Here is a 23,920-nt window from a genome sequence, read left to right on the forward strand (position 1 = left end):
AGCACGATTTCTGTTCTCATCCTGAAACAAAGTTCTTAACCTGAGGTACTATTTCTGGGTTAGCAGAGTCTGTAACCTGAAGCGTATGTAACCTGAAGCATATGTAACCCAAGGTACCACTGTAGTCCAACATCTGAGGACCCAAGGACTGATGAACACAGTTCTATATGCTGCCTGCACCCTGGCTTTGCTGGAACAGACAAAATCCACTTCTAATTATTCTTCACCCAGTCTAATTTTTCCTCAGCACTTAGAGCTCAGCTGAATTTATTAAAAGAGAAGCTAAGAAATGTTCAAGTCTTTAGGGCAAATATCTAGAACCTGGTATCCTCCAGATACTTTGAACGACAGCTCCAATCAAACCTAGTCAGCACGGCCAACGGTCAAGGATGATGGGCAGTGTAGTCCATCCAGCAACACCTGGGGGGGGCACAGGTTCCCACTCCCCTGCTGAAAATCACAATCCAAAACTACCCGGTTGTATGCATATGTCAATAATACATTGGTTGTCACTTATTGGGCCTGAAGCAAGAAAAAGGTGAAGACCAGAAAACTTTATTCGCTCACCCCATACCACTGAATATAGGCTCATTCCAAACAATAAAAACCTTGGAGGAATATTTCTTGTTCCTTCCTGCACCACCCAGCTGTGACTATCAACTACTTTTTAAATTTTTTTTAGCGGAGTCTTGGTCTATCTCAAACCTCACGTTAAGGGTGGCCAAATTCTGTGCGATTGCCATAAAACTTAGGGAACAAGCTGTGCTATCATAACGATTAAGGTTTTAAATGATAATTTTAGGTTATATGTTAGTGACTTATATATATTTTTAATTGTTGCTATATCTGTATTGTCCCTGTCATACCTAATTGCAAATTCAAATATATCCCTATCGTGTTTTATGACTTCCTTGATATTGTATGTGGGCTGGAACTGGTCTGTGACCGAAATAATAAAATTCAATTCTATCTCGAAGCTGCTAATTATAATTTCACTGCACTTCTCTACGTATGTTTCTGGCTCTTGGTTGTCACCTCCACACCCATGATGGCAGACCTAAATAGAAACAAATAGCTCCACAGATGTGTCCCCTGCAAAATGTTTCTGAAGTCTAATAGCACATGCACTTGCTGCAGAGACAGTTCAGTGCATTACACACTCCGGCAATGTCCTTTTGAATACAGGAAATTCTCCATTGATGCTGCCACATTGGTCTGTTTTAGTTCTGTTTAGCTTCCATGTGTGTCTTGGTAAGTTTTGTTGGGGACTTCATAAAAGGGGGTCCGTGATGAGGCAGGATATTCACTAAAACATTTATACAAATAAGGGAGTCTCTTGCAGGACGTACCGTTTGATTCAGGGGACAGCTTTGAGATACCTTTGTGTAGTTTCATTTTCCTATAATAGGTTTTAGAGCACCACCTTCTGGAGAATGTCAGTGGTTGCATGCTGCAACCACTTGTTTACAGAGCTACCAACTGACAAAACAAGAAGTACTGAAATGCAGAATCTCAGTTCAATTTTCTCTTTTAAAAATCCAAAACAGGTTGGACTCAACCAAGAAGAAGCAACATCAAAAGCCAGCCACTAAGCTGATGCAATCAGCATCCAGAAACTGCATTTTTTAAAACAGATTTACAATGTAAATCTATGTATCTCTGCCCAGTAGTTAAGTTCACGGACTCCAGTTAAACTCACTTCCAGGTAAGTACTACAGAACTGCAGCCTTAGTCTGCACTGGACTGGGTTGCTTCTAGTTTAAGATAATGTATGGCTTGTACAAAAGAAAACCAAGCCAAGATGAAAAGATAACCCAAAAGGGGAAAGGATCAGGCAGAGAAATACAGTGGTGCCTCGCAAGATGGAAAACTCGCTAGACGAAAGAGTTTTCCGTTTTGGAGGTGCTTCGCAAAACGAAATTCCTATGGACTTGCTTCGCAAGACGAAAATGTCTTGCGAGTTCCTGCGGGTTTTTTTTCCTTTCCCCCCCTTTTTCTAAGCCGCTAAGCCGCTTATCAGCTGATCCGATAAGCCGATAAGCCACTAAAAGCCGCTAAAAGCCGCTAATAGCGCTAATCCACTAATCCGTCAATGGGCTTGCTTCGCAAGACGAAAAAACCGCTAGACGAAGAGAATAACAGAACGGATTCTTTTCATCTTGTGAGGCACCACTGTAATAGCTCAGGTGAGGCCCTGACAAACACATAGCAAGTCCTGTTTTGGAGGCCTAGGATAGCAATTTAATCCCTTTAGACCAAGGAAAGGAATAGCAGGAAGACAAGGGGAGCCACTGAGCCACCCTGACCCCTAGGGCAGAGAACATCACGGGCCAAGCCTTCTCCAAGAAGTTGCAGGATGTGACCTGGTACTTTAGCATAAACAAACAGCTTGCATTAGAGATCATCCTGTTTTCTCTTCTCCCTTGGGCCTTGCAAGAATTCACCCCACGCATTTTCGTTTGAATGCCGTGAGTCCAGTCAAACAGAAATGAGCAAGGGCTGCAGGTCAGTTGGCAGAGACATGTAGACAAGAGAGACTTGCAGAGAAGTGGCAAAGGTAATGAGATACAGCAATAGCAGGGTGTGGTGAAGATATTGGGCTTAATGTTAAAGCACATGCTAGCGCTAGCACTTTCTCTCCTTTGCCGGTAAGCCAACAGGCTGCTAAAAAGCTCTGTCACAGGGAGAAAAATTAGCTGCCCATTTTATCAGCATGAGGCAGTGATTTGGGGACTTGCTTGCACTTTTCCCTCAGCTGCTTGGAGCTCAACCCACAAGCCCTAAGGAGGAGGAGAGAATCACGGGATAACTGCTTCTCTACTACTTATTCAAAGTAGTAGTGGATTTGCTGTACTCCTCCCCTGCAAGCAAGGACATAAGGTAGCAAAATACTACTACTTAATCATTATTTAATGGAAGAGTAGGGTATAACTCTCGCTCTCAGGTGTTAATCTTTTCAGCCTCCTTAATTAGGCCTATAGAACTGAAGTTATTATTATTCTTTATTAAATTTATATACCGCCCTTTACAAACTTTCTAACAATTCCTGGATTTACACATAAGTCCTTAGACACATACTGCAATTAGTCCACTGGCAGTGTGTGTAACCTAAATTTTAATAAACTGGATCTAGAGCTTATAAGTACAGCTATATGCACAGCTTCATCTGTCAGTTAATGTCATTAGTTTCCACCACAAGACAAATCCAGGGATAACATTAATCCTCTCCTTTAAATGATTGGGGGGGGGGGGGAGCGAAGCAAGAAATTCCGAAAATGTGTAGCTGCATTGTGAAAGGAAAAGGTAATAACGACTCTCCAAGGCCAAGACTCTCCAAGGCATTTATATTTATAGAAAGGGGAATACACATGGTATTAAATATATGTATGTACATACAAATCTGAACTTTTTTAAAAAAGTAACCTTCAATAAAACAAGTTTGGACAGTTAAGAGCCAACTGTCCATGCTAAATCTTGGAGGTTTAATCCACCAGTTTCTTAACTGATTTGATCACAGTCCTTGGACAGCAGAGGCAAAGAGCATGTGTTTCCCAGAATCAGGGAAGAGCAAACCAAGCACTTTAGAAAGACAGGAACCTGGTTCTGTCCAAGAGTCACTTTGCACCCAAAGCCAGATGTGACCATTTGCTTTACGGGGTGGTGCAGAACACCTCCTTTCAGTAGTCTTGCAACAGAACTGCGGAACATTTTTTGACTCAACGTAGAAGCAAAAAGACCATTTGGTATAATCCTGAGTATCTGCATCATATTTGGGCAGCTCCTGGAACAACTAAAGTCTATCTTCATCTTCTCCTAACTTTGGGGCCTAGATAAATCTTTTGCATGGTAAGCACTGAATTAATATTTTCTAGCAAGGATATTTACCGGAGGGGGGGGGCAATTCCCTTGACCCTCTTCTTGTATAGTTTGTAGGACACCCAGCATGGGGGTAAGAATTTAATTCCCAATCTTGCACAGCAATAAGATATATGCTTCTTTTCTACATGTTGCCTTAATATTACCATCAGCCAAACCAAGTCTTTCCTAGGCAACTAGGCACCCTCTAAGGCTCACCTTTCCTCCAAGTCTCAGGTGACTTAGGAGGTGTCTGATAGTGTGACAATTGGAGTACAGCAGAAGTTACAGTCCAAGCGTCCTTGTGGACCAAAAGTGAAGAATCAGCTAACGTTATTGGTGGTAGTCATACTCCTGCTGAAGGGGGAAACGCTGAACAATTACAGGAGCATCTCATTGAGAAAGTCACCTTAAAGGAGATCCCATGGCTCTAGGCAGGCTGCTCCATCCCCACACCTGTCCGTGCCACATCTGCATGATGACACTTCCAGGAAGCCGTCCGTCGGAGCTCTTTGGTATCACGGGATCAGTGTCGACAATTGCAGTGGAAAGACGAGGGTCGTTTTCCAGCTGGAAGTTACCGGGTTATGGATGAGTCCAGAGGAGCCTGAATCATCTGGATCTTTGACACTAACCAGAACACACTTTTTTCCCTTTTGAAACAGCCCTTTTGCTACCTGATGTAGAAAGCCTGGCATCCAAGCAGGCCTGGGAGATTTCACTCCCCACTCTCGTGGAGTCCTCAGCGCTGAAAAGGGCGCCGCACTTTCTTCCGCCGTTTCTGCTTCGAATCTCCTTTCTGGGAGGTGCTGTCCACCTTTGATGGAGGGGCAGGAGGGGTTGGCACGCTCCCCGGGGATGGCGGTTGGGGTGTGCTGAAAAAGTTCCCGTTCGGCATTTGTCCGTGGTTCCCTTGGAAGATGCGGTTGAAGAAATCCTGCAGTTCTGCAGCTGAAGCAGGGCTGCCGTCTGAAGCAGCTCTTTCGAAGGGGATGGGGAGAGCAGAGGAAAGGGAAGAACCAATGATACCATCAGATCCAGCACTGACTGCCACAGACCAAGAAGCTCGGCTTAACAGTAAAAGCAGGAGGTGGAAGGTACGCTTCAGTGCTCTCAACTATGTCAGAACCCTCTTCACCACATGCAAAAGGTGCCCAATTTCTATATGGTTTCAATGGGACCAGTTTCAGCACAGGTTATGAGGACTCTAGGGTCAAGAATGTGGTCTCTGGGTATTAAATACTCTACATTCAAGTTGCTGTACTAAAGTGTATCAGCCTATTGAAAAAGGCCAGAACTAGCACTGCTCATGCACAGGAGTTGGAGGCAAGTTATCTGGAACACTTTATAACTGTGACTAACCCATAAAGCTAAAGGTAAAGGGACCCCTGACCATTAGGTCCAGTCGTGGCCGACTCTGGGGTTGCGGCGCTCATCTCACTTTATTGGCCGAGGGAGCTGGCATACAGCTTCCGGGTCATGTGGTCACCATGTCTAAGCCGCTTCTGGCGAACCAGAGCAGCGCATGGAAATACCGTTTAACTTCCCGCCGGAGCGGTAGCTATTTATCTACTTGCACTTTGACGTGCTTTCGAACTGCTAGGTTGGCAGGAGCAGAGACCGAGCAACGGGAGCTCACCCCGTCGCAGGGATTCGAACCGCCGACCTTCTGATTGGCAAGTCCTAGGCTCTGTGGTTTAACCCACAGCGCCACCTGTGTCCCGCGTGACTAACCCATAGAAACTGGCAACTGCAATGAAAAATGTGTTCCGAATTTCCAATGAATTGGGGGGGGGCAGTGAAGTAGTCCTAGACTCACGAGCTGCAGACAGAAAGAAAACTGAACACCTGTTAGCTAAATACTTAGAACCAAGATGAGTTGTTCCCTGCCTGTGCATACAGGCTGTTTTAACACAACCATCACTGGCAAGCCATGTTGTATAAGTACATCAGAACCCAGATCATCTCCATGCAGAAGAGCTCTGATTGTGCCCAGCACTCCCCCGTGTATTTATATAGGAGCTGGACCACTTGTGGCCTCTTGTATGTATGGAGCAGATCCACTCCCCACACTGTACTGAATGGGAATCCTCACTCACAGAATATAGTACACAGGTCTCTGGATGGGGTTCACAGAGCCTGGTATCACTTTAAAAGTTAAGGAAGGACTCATCCGTGTGCAGACTAGGGGACAGAACATTTTTTAAGGGGAACAAATAAACAACATCATTCATCACTGACCTCTGCCGTCCTCCTGAGCCCCTTGATCCAAAAGATATGTGATATGGAACACGGTGTGTGTCTGGGGAGATTCCTACTCGCTGACAGCCAGCCCATTCTGCACGTTAAAAAGGAAAGAAGTAAACTATGAAATGGTGAGAGGTATTTGCCTCTCAGAGAAAGCAGGAATGCCATTAGAATCCGAGCTCCTGCCTTTAAACAGTAACCACAATCCCAGCAGCAGCATGACTTATCCTTCACAGGGCACCCCATCCAACTATTTAAAAATCCTTCTCAAGGGGTCCTTCTTTGGGGGTCAAAGTTGTCACTGTGTTTTGAATGAGAGGTGTGCTTGCTTGCAGTAAGCATGCTCGCTGCACAAAACGCAGAGCTGCCCAGATTTAACTTAAGGTTCAAAATCTACCACGCTGAACAGAATAGAAGGTGCCTATAAAGACCTTATCATCTATTCCATGAATGGCAAGCATCCAATGGGAGGAAAGGGGAATATAGTTTTAAAAGCCCATTTAACCACCTTCCTTCCACTTCCATTCCCACTTGTCCAGAAGTGTGGAGCTGTTACCTGTGATGTCATAAACCTTTCCATCCATCATGGCAAAATAGGTGATCTTCAGCCCCAGCATACTGGATTCGGCCCAGAAGTCTCCCTCCTCGGCCGCATGAAACTTGCTACATTCTGCACAGTAGCGAGCATTCAGTGGGTCACGATCCATCTCAAACCGCCTGCAGCAACAAAGAGTTTATCAGAGACCAGAGAGTACGGGGGGGGGGGGTGCGCGCCTGATTTTCTAGAGTTTGGAACCTTTAAAACTCTCCTCCCCATCCAATGTTTCTTCATTTCAGAGGGGGCTGAGATTCTGTATCCAAAAATGGTTAGAAGAATCAGTAGCCCTAAGAAGAGGGAATGGTAGCTAAGCCATGAATGAGAGCATCACCTCTCCAAGCTGTTGGAAACCTTCCCAGCTGTTTTTCTTATGCTTTAACTTCTCCAGCTACTGTCCACATTCCCAAGCTTTTCAATGGATGCTTAGAACCATTTTTCCTATCAAATAAAAATAGTATACAGTCCCTCTGCCACATGGCTTTGCTGCAGCAATGCCCAGCAAGAATTGAGATACTGCACACTCTGGAAAGCAGACATGCTCTCGCTATTATTGCACCCAGCCTGAAATAATGGTGGGACCATTAAGGAGATAACGACAGCTGACCACTTACCTGTGCTTCCCCTGACACTTGTTACACATCATTGTATTCATGGCTTCTTTTAGGTCATCCTGAAGCTTAGAAAGGAACTCATTCATGGATTTGGTCAGCTCTGTCTCTGCCATGCGCTTGCTTGAAAAGAGCAACAAGGGAAGTCAGAAGTCTATGGCGGTAGCATCAGTACAAGAAAGAAACCTGGACAATGCCAGACTAAGGCTGCGATACTAAGCACTTAAAGCAACAGAACTTTCTTCTAGGTGACAACAACTAGGACCAGGCAGTAAGTAATACAGTGGTACCTCGGATGACATATGCTTCAAGTTACATACACTTCAGGTTACAGACTCTGCTAACCCAGAAACAGTACCTCGGGTTAAGAACTTTGCTTCAGAATGAGAACAGAAATCGGGCTCCGGCGGCGTGGCGGCATCAGGAGGCCCCATTAGTTAAAGTGGCGCTTCAGGTTAAGAACAGTTTCAGGCTAAGAACAGACCTCCAAAACGAATTAAGTTCTTATCCCGAGGTACCACTGTATATTGAGAAGCAGAGTGGCTAATAAGCCTGATCTTTATTCAAGGAACTGAGTACGGAAAGAGGACAAGAGAACGGGTTGTGGCTCATCTTTGAAACAGGGACTCCTTTGCCAAACGGCATTTAGGAATCTTCCGGTTATAGGTTTTTGCTTGGAAGGCTGTTATTACTCAGCGATATGAGAAAATGCACTCTGTACATGCTCCATGACTTGCCTGTCCCAATTATTTATTTCATTCCCCCCGCCACCCGGCCTGAGTGGTACCACTGTAAGTGCTATATGCTGAAGCAGTATTAGCCCCGCTCTCCCAGCCACTAGTCTAACTTATATGCCACTCTGTCTCTGCATTTACACTGGTGACTTCAAAGCTAGGTATTCCTAAATATAACTGATGCAGATACATTCTGCTTCTCATATTGGGAAATCTTCCAGTGTTTTAAACAAGCAGGAACACTTTCATAACATGTCAAAGCATTGTGGGATATACAGGGAACTTGAAAGGAGTTCACTATAGTGTGCTCAGTAAACAAAATGTTCCCCGATGTATTCCCAGATACTCCCTGCATGGGCTTCAGTTAGATCACACAGCAAACACATGATTGTTATTTCAGCCTTGCATTTGATGCAACTCCGCCTAACTCCAAAGATGTGTGTATCCTTTGCTGTATCCAGTTTCTCATGAGGTGACAGGAATGGCTAGGAGTTTAATTTAAATCGTGCTGCTATTCCTGAGAGTGTGTCTGCATCCTCCAACAGAACATACTAGACTCTAGAGGACTCTGTGCCAGACCAAGGTGCAAGGACAATTGCACAAGAATTGACAATAACGTAAGTCAGGCTTTCTCAACCTCGGCCCTCTGGATGTTTTTGGCCTACAACTCCCATGATCCCTAGCTAGCAGGACCAGTGGTCAGGAATGATGGGAATTGTAGTCTCAAAACATTTGGAGGGCCGAGGTTGAGGAAGCCTGATATAAATAGACCTGAGACTGTTCCTTGCTAGGTAGCAGGTAACTTCAGATCTTAACAGTTAAAAAAAACCCTTACCGATTAATCTACTCACATTTGAATGATTAGCCTGCTAAACAATTGATTACGTCTATATACAGGGAAAACAGTTGTAAAAAAAAGGACACTTCATGTTTTGATGATGCACCTGTATATCAAAGCATGCAACATTTTAGAGGCAGAATCCCCTTTCTGCCTCATATAGTGCAGAGGTGGAAAATGCCTCTTCTAAGACAGTGCCCACCATCCTCATTTTTTACGAAGCCTTATTGTTGCTGCTGTTGTTACTTTTAAAAGATCTATTGCCCAATTAACTGGAAGTAACTTTTTTTTTTTTTTGCTGATTCCACCTTCCACTTGGGTCAACTAAATGAAATCTAGACCTTCCACACCCTTCCCACTGGAGCTATGTTGCAAATCTAAATCTAAGCCTACTTACTCAGAAGCCAGTCTCACAAAACAGTGGCTCTTTCAAGCCAGCATGCTGAAGCCTGGTTTTTAGAGCGCAAAACTTTTCTACAAGAGCTGGGAGTCAAAGCAGTGCAGCAGCTGCTTGGCCTCAGTCAGTACCTCAAACTCCTCTGGGTCTTCTCCTCAGAAGGCCTTTAGGCCAAGAGCACACTCTGCACCCTTATCTCCAGCACTCTTATCTAGTTATAGATAACGCCCTTGCACAATTGCCAGGGGGAGAGGAGTTCGATTTCTTCTTTCTACTAATTTGGATACATTAATTTACTACAATTCACAGAGGATGGGGGGAGTCTAGTGATAATACACTTCTTTCAATTATATATAGATATATAGATATATAGATATATAGATATATAGATATAGGGACGCGGGTGGTGCTGTGGGTTAAACCACAGAGCCTAGGACTTGCCGATCAGAAGGTCGGCGGTTCGAATCCCCGCGACGGGGTGAGCTCCCGTTGCTTGGTCCCTGCTCCTGCCAACCTAGCAGTTCGAAAGCACGTCAAAGTGCAAGTAGATGAATAGGTACCGCTCTGGCGGGAAGGTAAACGGTGTTTCCATGCACTGCTCTGGTTCGCCAGAAGCGGCTTGGTCATGCTGGCCACATGACCCAGAAACTACGCTGGCTTCCTCGGCCAATAAAGTGAGATGAGCGCCGCAACCCCAGAGTCGGCCACGACTGGACCTAATGGTCAGGGGTCCCTTTATCTTCAATTAGATAAAGGATAAGGTGCCACCACAATATTGGCCTTTACCTCTAAGGGAGAGCAGAAGCAGAGATCAACACAAGCAGCAGTTAGAGGTACAAGCTAATTTTCAAAACCATTTATCCTGAGCATCTGTATCCAGCTGTGAATACTTGTGCTCCTGTGCATATTAATAGTGTGTTAGAGATGCACTTCCTCCTAAACAACCCCATGATGGGCACTCAGGAGGGCCTGATTGGCTATTTGTAGGAGAGTTAATAATTTAAGAGAACCATACCCCACCTTTCCATTTTCTTTACAGGGCAGCATTTTGCATACATCTGGAACATTTAAATAACTCTTGGTCACAAGATGAGGCCAATGATCAGGGCCTCATTTGCAATGCATCTTCCTGCCCATTAAATATGGCCTTACTTTGAGAGCAGCACACTCCCAGTCCACAGGTAATGTGGACTTGATTCCAAAACATTGTGGCCAAATGGATTTCAGTCCACTCACATTTCATATTCCTTCCTCCTCTCTGGATTGCTGACAATATCCCAGGCTGCCCGCAGTACCTTGAAGGCCTCTTCTGCTCGTGGATGCTTATTCTTGTCTGGGTGAACCTGTGCAACACCCCACCCCATCCCAAAAACAAACAGAAAGTCAGAAAATGCCTATATTGTGGCATCAATAGCATTTAGTTTTTTCAGCCCATGGGAAAAGCACATCATATACAAGAACGCAGTAATCCTTTTTATTTATATATATATTTTTAATTTGTATTTTCCCAGAGTTTCAGTACATACATGCATATCCTAAATATTTTTATCCATCTATTCCCTTTAGACTTCCCACCCCACCGTGGCTTCCTGTTTTTCCTTTTTATGCTGCATATCCTTAGCCAGGAAATTACCACCCGTTATTGTTCTGTTTGTTAACCTAGTTTGTAATTACTGCTCCATAATAATAAATAATAATAATAGTAATTTATTACTTATACCCCGCTTATCTGGCTGGGTTTCCCCAGCCACTCTGGGCGGCTTCCAAAAGGATATTAAGAACACAATAAAACATCAAACATTAAAAATTTCCTTAAACAGGACTGCCTTCAGATGTCTTCTGAAAGTCAGATAGTTGTTTATTTCCTTGACATCTGCTTATATGTCAATTCCTACATGCAGATTTATTTGGTTGCTGTACCTCTTTAGATAATCTACACATAATTCCCATTCCTCCCTCAGCTGTGTTTCTCCCTGACCTCTAATTTTTGTTGTCATGATGGCCAATTCTATATACTCTGCCAATTTCTTTATTCATTAACTCAGTAATTCTAATAGGGACCTTGTAATGTCAACCAGCCTTATCATCCACATATCCCATACAGATCGACAGAATAAGAGTGGCAGAAACTTGAACCAGGACTTCCAATTAATACAGGCATGTTTTCTTAATACTGGCATGCTTTCTGTTCAAAAGCTCAGACTGGAGAGACTTGCTTCCTCCAATGTAGCCATACCCAATCATAACAAGGAATGAACGAGATACAACTGCTTTTGATTAAAACCAATCCTTGTCACAAATGAGGCCAGCCCCTGTGGTCAGTGAGACAGATTAGCAGTTCCCAGTGAAGACAGGGCCTGAAGTCTGAGTCCACTCCATGTCTGCCCATGGCCCCACATCAACATTGCACTACTGCAGTTCAGTTGCCCTTTTAACTCATTTTGGGATGGGCGAAAGGGAGCAGATTTGCATCCTTAAAGCTTCAGGCTGGTAATTTTCCAGCCCTAGGAACTAGGCGGAAAGTTTACCACCTGAAGGCACTAAGTCAAGACAGGTTTAACCTGGCTTCCCAGCATACTGCTGCTTGATACCTGAAGCAGAAAAACTAGCAGAGTGATTACTCATCACAATGACCTGGACAAGCAAGCTGCTGACAGTGATCATGCCAGCCTGATAAAAGAAAGGATTAGCAAAACTTTGTCCCTCCAAGTAGCACAGTAATCTTGGAGGCCCTAGAGTGTGCAGCAGGGCATGGCAGACGAGGCAAGAGGAAGCAAGAGGACTGCTAAACCTACAAGCGAGAGACACTGTTGAACAAAACTGGCTGGATAATATCCTCTGAACCTCCCCCTCCACACAAACCCACATTAAACTGCTAACTGTGCCAACCAGATGCAGAGGGGGCCTCTGCCTGCACCGCTGCACCTTGAAGAAAACCAGCAGTAGCTTTGCAAATCCACGTAGTGAACACAGCGGTATTTGTGAATTGCAAGCACATGCCAACCCAAGGCAGCAGAGAAATATGATGGCACCTTTCTCAAGACACCCAATCGTCTTCCTCCAGCTCAAAAGGAATGTGCTCACCAGTACTGCCAAGTGCCGATAGGCTCTCTTCAGCTCAGCATCCGATGCAGTTGCCTCCAAGCGCAAGACCTGGAAAGGGTTAAGCTCTTCTTCGGGGGTATGTGCCATAGCCAGCAAGCGTGCCACCTCTTCCCCAGGCTGGTATGGCTCAGATCCTCCAGGAGACCCATTATAAGCAGTGTCCCCTGGCTGGCTGGTCCTTAATCCTTTGGGCAGCCAAAGGAGGGTTTGCCACTTAAGCAGCAGGCCGGCTGCCCACTTGCAAGTCCTGCTTTCTTTAAAGAGGGCCCAAACTTGGGGCAGGTCAACGGCTGAGACAATCCAGGCTCCGTGACTGGTGTGGGCCAATCTACCCAAGACACTGAAGAGGGCTGATTTAGAGACCCGCCAGCAGAGTCTCAGGCTACCCAGGAGAAGCATGAGCACCAGAAAGAGTATAGCACATAGCATCTTAAGCAGGCGGTAAGCCACACTAAGCCACGAGCCCAGCCACCACGTCACTTTCCTGCAGCCCAGCCTTGCATGCTGGATCCAAGTCCGCATGCTGGTTCGGATGGTATCCAGATCATGAGCACTTAAGGAGCAGCACGAGTACAGGAGCTTCCCACCAGCTTCCACACCCTCGCCACACCTGTGGGTGACCTGCACAATCAGGCTGATAAAGAGTTTGAAGCAGGAGACGCAGAAGGAAGCTAAGCCCTCCAGATGTTTGAGCAGCTGGACTTGGACGTCATGGTGCCGCCCACCGTCACTCCTCTTCCTGGCCTGCCTGTGCTTTCCCCCAGATAGTGCAAAACGCCCTTCGCCCTTGGCTGCAGAATGGTGCTTTTGCTGCCGGGCAAACTTCCTTCCACCGGGAGCCCGAGGACAGTCTGGGACCTCCTCCTTGGCCTTGGATGCCGCATCATCTTCAACGTCTTCCTCCTGACCTTGTGGTAACTTGGACGGGCCTTTCTCCTTGGAGGCCGAAAGCCAGTGCTGGCAAGTGAAAGCACACAAGCCATTCCCCTTCTCTGAATAAGTTTCGGAGAGATCGGGGATATCTCCTTGACAATTACAAGAGCCAGCTTCACTGTCGCCAGCAAAGTGCAAGTTGCCGTTATCTTGATCGCTCCTTTTCTTCCAAGTGGTTTCGGTTCCTCTAGCACCCTCCTCCTCCCCGCCCCAAATTCCAGCTTCTCCAGCAGACTCTGGAGCTTCCAAAACCAGCCCCTCTTTGCCGGGGCAACCTTCGCAACTGCAGCCCTCTTGGGAGACCTGGCCGGCGGCTAGCAGGTCGCTTCCTGCATCAGCACCGCCTGAGACGGAGCTGCTCTCCTTCGCCATACAAGGGCTGCCAGTACCCGGAACAGTCCTGCCCAAATCAGGGCAAGCTGGCTTGCGTTCAGACAGATCTCCAGTCTCACACCCAGCGTCCTCCATGGCGTTGGGCTTCCAGGGTTACTCTGGCCTCGACGAGTGGTTAAGTTACAGCCATCGTCGATCCCTCCGCCTGCAAAGAATAATAATAATAGTAACAGGAGAGATTCAAAACCCAGGCGATACTTCTAAAAACCGCAGCACCAACCCGCCCCCCCAACGCCCCCCACCCCACCCCCCAATAATGGTTAACAGGAAGCGAGATCCCTACCACCCACTTCTAGGACTAGGGTGGGGGCAGAGAAAAGTGGGGGCCGCTCCATGCTTGGGGGGCGCGGGAAAGGACTCAAAACGTGGCCCCCCAAACGAAGGGGGACAGGAGACACGAAAGAAAGCGGGGAGGACGGAATGGGGGGGGAGCTTACCTGGTCCTGTTACCCTGGCAACGAGAGGGGGCGCTACTTCCCCCTCCTCCTGCCCCCTCACTCCCTCTCTCCGCGAGCCTCCACTTCCGCCCGCCTATGTGTGACATCTCGTTCCCCGCCTTCTGCGTCCGGGTCAAGTGCGTGGGTGGGTAAGGGGGCGGGGCGCGTGGTAGCGTCATCGCCCGTCCCGGCCGCGGCGTTCGTTTTCTTAAAGGGCCCGAGCGCAAAATTCCGCTCAGCGCCGTCTTGGGGCAGCGCCTCCCTCCGACTCTTCCCGGATCAGAGTGAGGCGAGTTCGCCTGGCGCGGTTGCCTCGGACCGGTCAGGGGGCGGGAGGTGCTGGCTGGCTTCTCTAATGGCAAAGGTGATTCAGCCTTATCCCGGGCGCGCAGACTTCGTGCTCGTCGGATCGGCTCTGTTTTATTTTCTAGGAGCCACCAGATCCCTGCCAGCCACGCCCAGATCCAGAAGAGATCCAGTTAAGAGCGAAAGAACAACTGTGCCTCTGAGCACATTATGAGTCTAGGAATTCGTTTCACGCGCAAAAGTCCGCGCCTGGATGGGTTTCTTCGCTCTACATGGCAAATTTAGTGGAGGGGGGGGGATATTCTTCTTGTTGCTGTTTAGCAGCTGGGTGTCAGAAACCATTCCCAATCTTTTAATAAGTCACCCCAGGCTTCAACCAGTCAATCTAGCTTCTGCTTACCCCTGATTTTTTAAAATCTTGTTTGCATTGGTCTGCCTGGAGAGACATGCCAGGGCCGTGTGTATGGAGGTTCTTGGCTAGCCAGACTTTAAAAATATTTATATTTTACTAAGGTGATGTGATTTCAGTTAAAAGAAATAAAGTGATACAGGGGGAAGAAAAGAAGGAAGTGACAGGGAGAAAAACAACAGCAAAGATACGTATAGAATGTATATGCCAAAAAAAGCAATATACAGTATTCCCATACATTCTTGAATAAATTGGTATAGTGTTATTGTTCTAGTGCTTGTGTAAATGTTAATAGCCTACTACATTTTGTATACTCATTCCAAGTGTTATCATATTTTTCCTTACAGAATCAGTGGCTGTAAGCAGTCTGTTCATAAATTGCCAGTGATGTACTATCATCAGTCCATTGATTGAAGGGTATCATATCTTTATTTTTCCAATTCCTCAATATCAATCTCTTGGCCACCATCAGAACACGGAAAATCCATTTCCGTTGTCCCGTTGATAATTTCCATACTGCAGGTTTATAGTTCAATACGTAAAACATTCTCCGCTGAAATATTTAACTTTTTTTCTGCACAGTCAGCCCTTTCTCCCAAAACTTGTTAAGTAAAGAACACTGTACAAACATGTGTTTCGGAGAGGCATTGTTCTGGGCTACCCAGATGACAAGACCCCTCCCCCCTTCTCAGCCTTGCTGATGTGATCTGAAGAAAAGCAGAGCAATATATTTGGAACCACCTTGAATTTATCTGCCATCTCCAATACAGTACAGCAAGAAATCAATAGTGCTTGCTTCTGAACAAGCATACATACACTGGATCTAGCTGCAAGTTTTATTTCAGTCTCGTCAGTGCTGAATGAGTTAAAAGTAGAAGTGACCAAGACTCAACTGTCAGAACCATGCACTTAATCCTAGGAGGACAGTAGTGAGGGCAAAACACTGCAAAGAGTAAAGGCATTTTTTAGACAGGGAAACCTCCAGATAATACTAAAGCAGAATAGGTCACTGGGTCAGCATTTAAAGTACTGCTGAATGAGCTGACCTTCCTTGCCAAATATAGTGGTTCCATGACAAATGGATCAATGTGGAAAGAGTTCCCTGAGGGTAGAAGTTTGAATGCCACTGTGATAAATCAAAGCGAAGCATTTTTAAAATTAAGACCTGAAAAGCCTGAGGTATTGGATCAAAACGTGAGTTACTAAATCAATGTTCCCTGCAAGACATAGCTCCATTGTTAGCAAGATAATTTCCATTTTGTGGATTGAAACAAGTGGGCTTCAGTCTGCAAAAGCTTGTGCTGCAATAAATCTGTTTGTCTTTAGGGTGCCGCAAGACTCCTTTTCGATTTCATGATAAGAAAGGCATTCACTGATAGTGATCAGAAGTTTAAAATGGAGCAGACAAAGTCCCTGAAGCAAAGCAATAGGAAGCATTGTAATGTTTTTTGCTTTTATAGCACACCATTTGAAATATGATTTGAGTGGCGCTGTGGTCTAAACCACTGAGCCTAGTGAGCTCCCGTTGCTCTGTCCCAGCTCCTGCCAACCTAGCAGTTCGATAGCACGTCAAAGTGCAAGTAGATAAATAGGTACCACTCCAGCGGGAAAGTAAACGGCATTTCCGTGCACTGCTCTGGTTTTCTCAGAAGTGGCTTAGTTGTGCTGGCCACATGACCTGGAAAGCTGTCTGCGGACAAACGCCAGCTCCCTCGGCCAGTAAAGTGAGATGAGCACTGCAACCCCAGAGTCATTCGTGACTGGACTTAACTGTCAGGGGTCCTTTACCTTTACCTTTATACATCTATAGCTACCCCCGTTTTCATGATTTGGAATTTACAGTGGATGAAGAAATGGAGACTCCCGAGATTAAAATACAGAACTAGGCAGGGCAATTCTATAGCCTCAAAACTAGAGTGGTACTTTTGCTACCTGAAGATCAGCACAACTTACAGTAACCATGTCTATTCAAGAAGTCTTCTTGAATTTAATAGGGCTAACTCTTAGGTAAATGGAGTTAGGATTGCAGTATGCTGTACTTGCCCAGCAGAAAAGTTGAGAAGGAAAACACCACAACAAAAAGCAGAGAATGGGAACATGCTTCCGCAGGCTTCCAAAACTCAGGCAAAGGCCTGGGCTGCAAGAGTTCTCTCCTGACTATATACTGAGGTCATCTAACAAAGCCATGCAAAGATTGGTTATGGAACTCCCTTCCCCTGGATATGTGCCCAGAACCTGAATATCAACTGGAAGCACTTGAGAATATTTTCATTTGGGCTGGCTTTTACCCAAGCCTGAGTCCTAAAAGACCATGCAGTCTTCCGAGGGAAATTGGTGCTTCAGGAAAAACATTATCTCATTCAAAGCTGCAAATGCACTGTAAAGGGTTTTCAAATCAAGTTCCAGTTTTCACCAGCAGAGGACAATTCATCCCCTTTCAACTCCCCTCTCTCACAAGTGGCAACAGCTGGTAGATATGCATTGTTGCAAAGGAAATTGGCGTGGGCATGTCCTGGCTGGCACTGTGGCATCTGGGGAATGAGTTGGACCTTCGAAGCTAGGGGTATATCCTGTAACTTGAGGAAGCACAAACTCACCGAGAATGCAGATCCAGTGATTTGGGAGTCTGTGGGAGCAGCTTGGAAATTTGGCTGCCTTCGTAGAGCAAGGAACAATATTTTCCGCTCTTTTGGACACAAAATCTTCCCTACTACATTTCTGCTTGGGGTTTCATTAGATTCAGCCAGGTGTGTTTCCTCAATCCCCCAGACAACCCGCTTCCTTCCACATGCTGGAGTTTCACAGCAGAATCTAGGACATAGCTGGATTAATTATTAGTTGGAATAAGCTATAGAATTGGGTCCTTACTCTAACTAAAATATCTAAGGATACTTGGACATGTGGGTAGCATAAGACTACACTTCCCAAGAAGAAGGTACCATACATGAAAAGTGTTTAACAGTATACTCAGTATGTAAAAAAGGTAAAAGTAAAGGACCCCTGGACAGTTAAGTTCAGTCAAAGGCGACTATCGGGTTGCAGCGCTCATCTTGCTTTCAGGCCAAGGAAGCTGGCATTTGTCCACAGACAGCTTTCTGGGTCATGTGGACAGCATGACTAAACCGCTTCTGGTGCAGCGGAACACTGTGACGGAAAGCAGAGCGCACAGAAACACTATTTACCTTCCCGCCACAGTGGTATCTATTTATCTACTTGCATTGGCGTGCTTTCAAACTGCTAGGTTGGCAGAAGCTGGGACACAGCAACGGGAGCTCATCCCGTCGCAGGGATTTGAACCACCAACCTTCTGATCAGCAAGCCCAAGAGGCTTAGTAGTTTAGACCACAGTGCCACCCGCTTCCCTTTGGCAGCATAGTAAACACATGCAATATACCGGTAGTCATACACATACCCATTCAGTTCAATGTGACTTCTAGTTAAGAGGGCATAAGATTGCAGCCTAAAACATTGCTAATCTTATGATTTAACAGAGTAATCCTAGCTATGTCTACTCAGAAGTAAATCTGATTGAATTTAATGAGGCCTTCTCTCAGGTAAGTAGGATTAGGTTTGCAGCCTTAGCCTGAAATCAGAATGGCAGAGACAGGGCTGATTGGAAAATTATTTTGGAGGAAGCGGACTTGCTTATGTAAACATAAGATGGATGAATTTCTGGCCAGTTACTGATTTGAGAATGGCAGTGAAATGTACCAAGAACTTGGGTTGCAGAAGGACATCACAGTTTCTTAACTATAAATGTGTCCTTTCCACATTTTGGAAGAGGAACACACCACAAGTCCAGATTCTGATGTAATGGCAAACCAGTCTTACTGTGCCCATGTGTATTTCTTCAAGGTGGCAGGAAAATAGAGGAGTGAAAAGGAAGTGAGTTTTGCTCTGAATACCCGCTTGCTCATTCACGCTCAACTGTGGTTTGGCTTAGCACTACATGGGAACTGGGGCCACTGAGAAACTCAGCCTTTGGGGGGAAACTAGAGGATGGCAAATCATGATCAGATCTCTCTTTACATTTTTTGTAAAAAGATGCCACAATTTGGTCTGTTGACAGCAGTGCTGGGGCGATTCAAGCTCACAGCCTATATTTCTGATGAAAAATGAACACACACAAACCAGATTTAGGGAATACTTTTATGTCCCATAAATTTAGTCAGGTGTGGTGTGCTGGGTCGCACACACACACACACACACACACACACACAGCCACCCAGAAACAACTTGATCATCATCCAAGCCTGGCTCCCTTGTTTAATATGTTGTGGCGGTCCATTTCCCCTTTGCATATTTTGGATGGTGTGCAAAACCCCTTTTACATGTGGTTCAGAAGCTGAGCTAGTTATGAAGACTTGTTAGAACCTAGAAGTGAGGAAGTTTCTACTTAGGCATGACTTTTGTCCACCCCCCAATATATATATATATAAATATAATGATGATGGGTTTTTAACCAAGTGAAATGCTCAAGGCTATACATGAAGTTAAAGGGACGCGGGTGGCGCTGTGGGTAAAACCTGAGTGCCTAGACTTGCCGATCGCATGGTCGGCGGTTCGAATCCCCGCGGCGGGGTGAGCTCCCGTCTTTTGGTCCCAGCTCCTGCCCACCTAGCAGTTCGAAAGCACCCCTAATTGCAAGTAGATAAATATGTACTGCTTTATAGCGGGAAGGTAAACGGCGTTTCCGTGTGCTGCGCTGGTGCTGGCTCGCCAGAGCAGCTTCGTCACGCTGGCCACGTGACCCGGAAGTGTCTTCGGACAGCGCTGGCTCCCGGCCTCTTGAGCGAGATGAGCGCGCAACCCCAGACTTGGACACGACTGGCCCGTACAGGCAGGGGTACCTTTACCTTTACCTATACATGAAGTTAGCAGCCAAGTTCCACCAAATGCCAACCTTTGCCCAGATCCAACAGCCGTAGAATCCACATGCCTTTGTCCAGGTTTTGGACTTCTGATTATAGACAGGGGGAAAAGCCCACAGTGATTGCTTCTAAACCCACTCCTCTGCCCTGACCCACTAAACCCCATTCTCTCCGATCTGCGGATTAAAAAAAAAAAAAAGGTTATCCTGCTCCCATTCCTCCTTCTTTGTGATGACTCAATAGACTCCTCTTTCTTCTCCCCCAGAGCGCTGGCAAGAACTCAAAGCCCTCTGGCTCCCGGCCTCCTCTCCATTCTAACCCACCAGCAGCAAACAGAACAGTAGCAGGGAGCTGGTCATGGGTGACCCAGCCACTGTGGGACATCCCCTCCTCCCAGGATCATGCGCCTAGTATTACGAGTACCGGGCCCTATGGGCCTTGGGTGCTGAGAGTTGCCTCCGACACAAAGCCTCCTCTGTTTGCTCCAGCCAGGGCCTGAGAGAATCCAGTGTGCCTCCGAGGAAGGCGGGGGCAGAGGGCACATTGTTTGGAGACTTGCAGGAGATCGCAACATTTGGACATTATTACCCATCTCCCAAAGGGGTAGGGGAAGCAATGCCCTGCCAATGAAAAATCAGCACCAAAGAGGCCCCGATTCTGTCTGCGGTAGAGGGAAAAACAGAGAAACTTGTGGCACCTTAAAGATCAACACATTTATTACGGACTCGAATCTGCAAGAAGCTCATGCCCTAATAACTATGTTAATCTTTCAGATGCCGATCAGAAGATTCTTTGTCGGTTTTGCCGCAAAAGATTAATATGGCTGCTGTCCCCTGTGGAAATTAAAGGAATAAGGCCGCGGTGGTTTAGGGGAGACTCTGTAAGAGTCTGGAGCGCCTAAAGGGAATGAGAGACTAGTGGATCAGCGTGACTGGAAGCTGATAAGGAAAGCAGCAAAGATTAGTGATTGGAGGTGGTGTTGTGGTACACAAAGTGGTTCAGCCTCTACCTTTTATTGGGAGAAAGCTGTGCAACTCAGAAGCACCCTACTCTCACCAGAGCAATTCCATACTGAAAAGCATCCTTTACTTTTTTGGGTTCTTTGCTCTAAGGCTTCCTCTTTTGTCCAGTCAGATTCCCTTTCCCTTCAACATGAGACCAACTTGGGAGCCACTCTTGAGAAGTTTTCTGGGCATGGCTTTGAAAGGAGAACAGAGAAAACAGGAGACTGGTACAGGGGTGAATCAAATTTATATACTATGGGAGCTCTGGCATGGAAGAAATAAACTTTCCAAAGACCTAAATATTTTTTTTTTACTCATTTCTTTATTGCTTTGATGTTGGGATACTTCAAAGGCAGCTCTCCAACCCAAGCTTCTGTTGGCTTCTGCCTATATTCTGTACAATACCAAGAATTGGACTGGATCCTAATGCTCTGCTCCACAAATTTCCCCAAAGAGCAAAAAGTCCCACGGACAGTTTGACTGGCTTAGTTTCCTTGGATATGAGCACTCCGGCGACTTCTGATGTCTTTGTATTCTTTGCTTTATTCACAAATATACAAGCATAGCCTGCTGGAAGCAAGACTCTCCAGAGGGTAACCATGTTAGTCTGTTGCAGCAAAAACAACCAAGAGTAGATTATTTGTTGTTTCTGGATGCAAACAGACTCCTACCGGCAGCAACCAAAATGCAGATAAGTGTCTCAGGTTCCCAGAGAGTTTGTTTTAGCTCCCCAAGGCTGCAACAGCTTAAACTCTTTGCTCTCAGCCAGTCAAAGGATGACACTGTCTCTAAACCAGTGTCCTTGAACCGTAGGCTGTTGGACTACATCTCCCATCTCTCTTGACCGTTGCCTAAGCTGGCTCTGGATGATGGGAGCTGTAATCTAACAACATTGGGCGGCCTAAGGTTGAAGAACACTGGTCTAAGCTGTGGCCCTTTCCCCTTCTACTTGGTGCACAAGTGTCACGTTTCCAAAACATATTGGGTATTGCATCCCAATGACTGGAGGGAGATTTCCAGCTATCAAGGAACATTACTGTTATTTTCCTAAAGCCTATGGCCACACAAAGATTGCTTCAAGGCAGTCACCAAGACAGCCCCAACACCTGTAACTTTGCAGAACAAGGGGGTTCCTGCTTTGCCTTGGCAGGACTCAACTGCATTGAGCCTGGCTCAACCAAGGATGAGAAAATCTTGCTGGCAGGTGACATGAGGCCACTGGCAGCATCTCAGAGGCTGCAGCAATATTACCAGTCTCTCTCTCTCTCTCCTCCCTAGTCTTGGAAGGAATCAGAGAGGAGAGAAACAACCTCCCAAAAAGACATATGGACCAACAGTTGGGTATTCTTTCCTGGCCGGGTGGGTGAGCTTCTGATCACTGATGGTCAGGACAGGAAGAAGCCAAGCCTCCACTGCTCGTTACGTTCCTCCTGCAGTGACAAAGAGAAGGGGCTGATGCTAATTCAAAATGTTCTGTTGTTGAGGCCATCTGCTCTTGTCCTCCCTAGTTGTCACTGTTGGAAAGGGCAACGCTGTACTGATAGCAGGATCTGGGGCATTCAAAAGGAGGTGGGGCTTACTTGAATTCAAATAGCAGAGCCAGCGAATAGGACCCTAGAGTCAGCCCTCCTCCCACCCCCTGCCCCAATTTCCCACCTAGTTTCTGGCTAGGAGTGGCATCCAGCAGGTTAGACTAAGTAGAGTTTTTCCCCCATGCATTCTATGAAACGTACTATATTTTTTGCTCTATAAGACTCACCTTTTCCCTCCTAAAAAATAAGGGGAAATGTGTGTGCGTCTTATGGAGCGAATGCAGGCTGCGCAGCTATCCTAGAAGCCAGAACAGCAAGAGGGATCACTGCTTTCGCTGCGCAGTGATCCCTCTTGCTGTTCTGGCTTCTGGGATTCAGAATATTTTTTTCTTGTTTTCCTCCTCCAAAGCCTAGGTGCGTCTTATGTAGCGAAAAATACTGTACTTTTTATTTTTCTTTGTGTTATTTGCTGCACATCTGAAAACATTTGTGCAGGAGAAGAGGAGGAGGGGGTCGTTTTCAAATCAAATGTTAACTTTGGCCCATGCTTTTTTTAAAAAAAACAACACAACACATCTGTACAAGACCAGATGTGGAAAAACCAACGTTGCAGCTTTGGCATCGCAGGAGAAAAGGCCTCGGGACTCGATATGTTTGGGGGGCTTGTGAGCTAGCGCAGCCGCATAGCTGGCCCATCTCCCAGCCAGGAAGCAGGCTGATTCTCTGCTGGGGGCTCCAGCCCTCTTGAGGAAGAGCCCCCCCCCCCGGCTGTCCACTCCACCCCCCAGCCCATCCTGCTCCAGTTGCTGGGCTTCAGACACCTGCTTGGCCAGCTGGCCGGCTAATAAGCCTGCGAGGAAAGTCTTCTGCTGTTTGACATGCCCACTGCCAGCATTCCTGGAGGAGCTAAGGCCAGCGAGCCTAGGAGCCAGCAGCGGCAAAGCCTAGGCCTTGGGGCTGGAACACAGCAGCCGGCAGGTCTTCTGTGTCCCGGCTCGGTTGGTTAGAGCATGGTGCCCATCATGCCAAGGTTGCAGGTTCGATCCCCTGCATATCCCTGCATTGCAGGGGTTCGGATGAGATTGGTCCTCAGGGTCTCTTCCAACTCTACAATTCTCCCACCTTTCGAAAGGGCCCAATGGCGGGAAGGAGAGATTGCAAAGCTTCCAACGCCCCCAAGCAGCCCAGCTTTGGGGGGGGGGTGCAAAGAGAGAAGCTGCTGGAAGCCCCCAGGATTCCTCCCCCTCCCTGCCCTGCAACAGTTGGCCCTATAGAAGCCCCCACAAGGCCGCTCTCCCCGCGCACTGATAAGTCTAAATTGCTCCTTTCTCTGCAGGACAATCAAACCATTCTCTGCAACTGGAAGGAACCAACCCTCTTGCCCCCAAAAAGAGAGGGGGTGGGGGGAATAGACCATTCTTTTCCAGCCGCGGCTTTCCGCGGATTCAAGAGCCCAGTTTCTCTTTCCGCTACCCCTCTTTTTTTTTTTTTGCCAGAAACATGGAGAAGGAGGCGGCGGTTAGTTTCTCCTTTCTTTCTGGAGACCCCATTCTGTTCTCCCTCGGGTCGCCCAGCTTCTCCGCTGGCCCCGCCCAGCGCTTGATGAGGTCACTCTTCAGCTGTCGTGGGGGGGGGGAGAGATTATTTTGCCCC

At 46.6% G+C, this 23,920-nt stretch overlaps 1 protein-coding gene across 1 annotated transcript; it reads right to left on the reverse strand.

Annotated features, from left to right (window-relative positions):
* Window positions 1-3,327: 3,327 nt before the first annotated feature.
* DNAJC14 (DnaJ heat shock protein family (Hsp40) member C14) lies at window positions 3,328-16,191 on the reverse strand. Its single transcript, XM_083490020.1, has 7 exons — window positions 14,146-16,191; window positions 12,362-13,853; window positions 10,514-10,620; window positions 7,312-7,431; window positions 6,659-6,819; window positions 6,097-6,193; window positions 3,328-4,835 (listed from the first exon to the last, which is right to left on the reverse strand). The coding sequence occupies exons 2-7, from the start codon at window positions 13,781-13,783 to the stop codon at window positions 4,598-4,600; spliced, it is 2,145 nt and encodes a 714-aa protein (XP_083346146.1). The 5' UTR covers window positions 13,784-13,853; window positions 14,146-16,191; the 3' UTR covers window positions 3,328-4,597.
* Window positions 16,192-23,920: the final 7,729 nt, after the last annotated feature.

Source organism: Podarcis liolepis (genome assembly GCF_965112155.1).
Source record: "Podarcis liolepis genome assembly, chromosome: 2".
NCBI classification, from domain to species: Eukaryota; Metazoa; Chordata; class Lepidosauria; order Squamata; family Lacertidae; genus Podarcis; species Podarcis liolepis.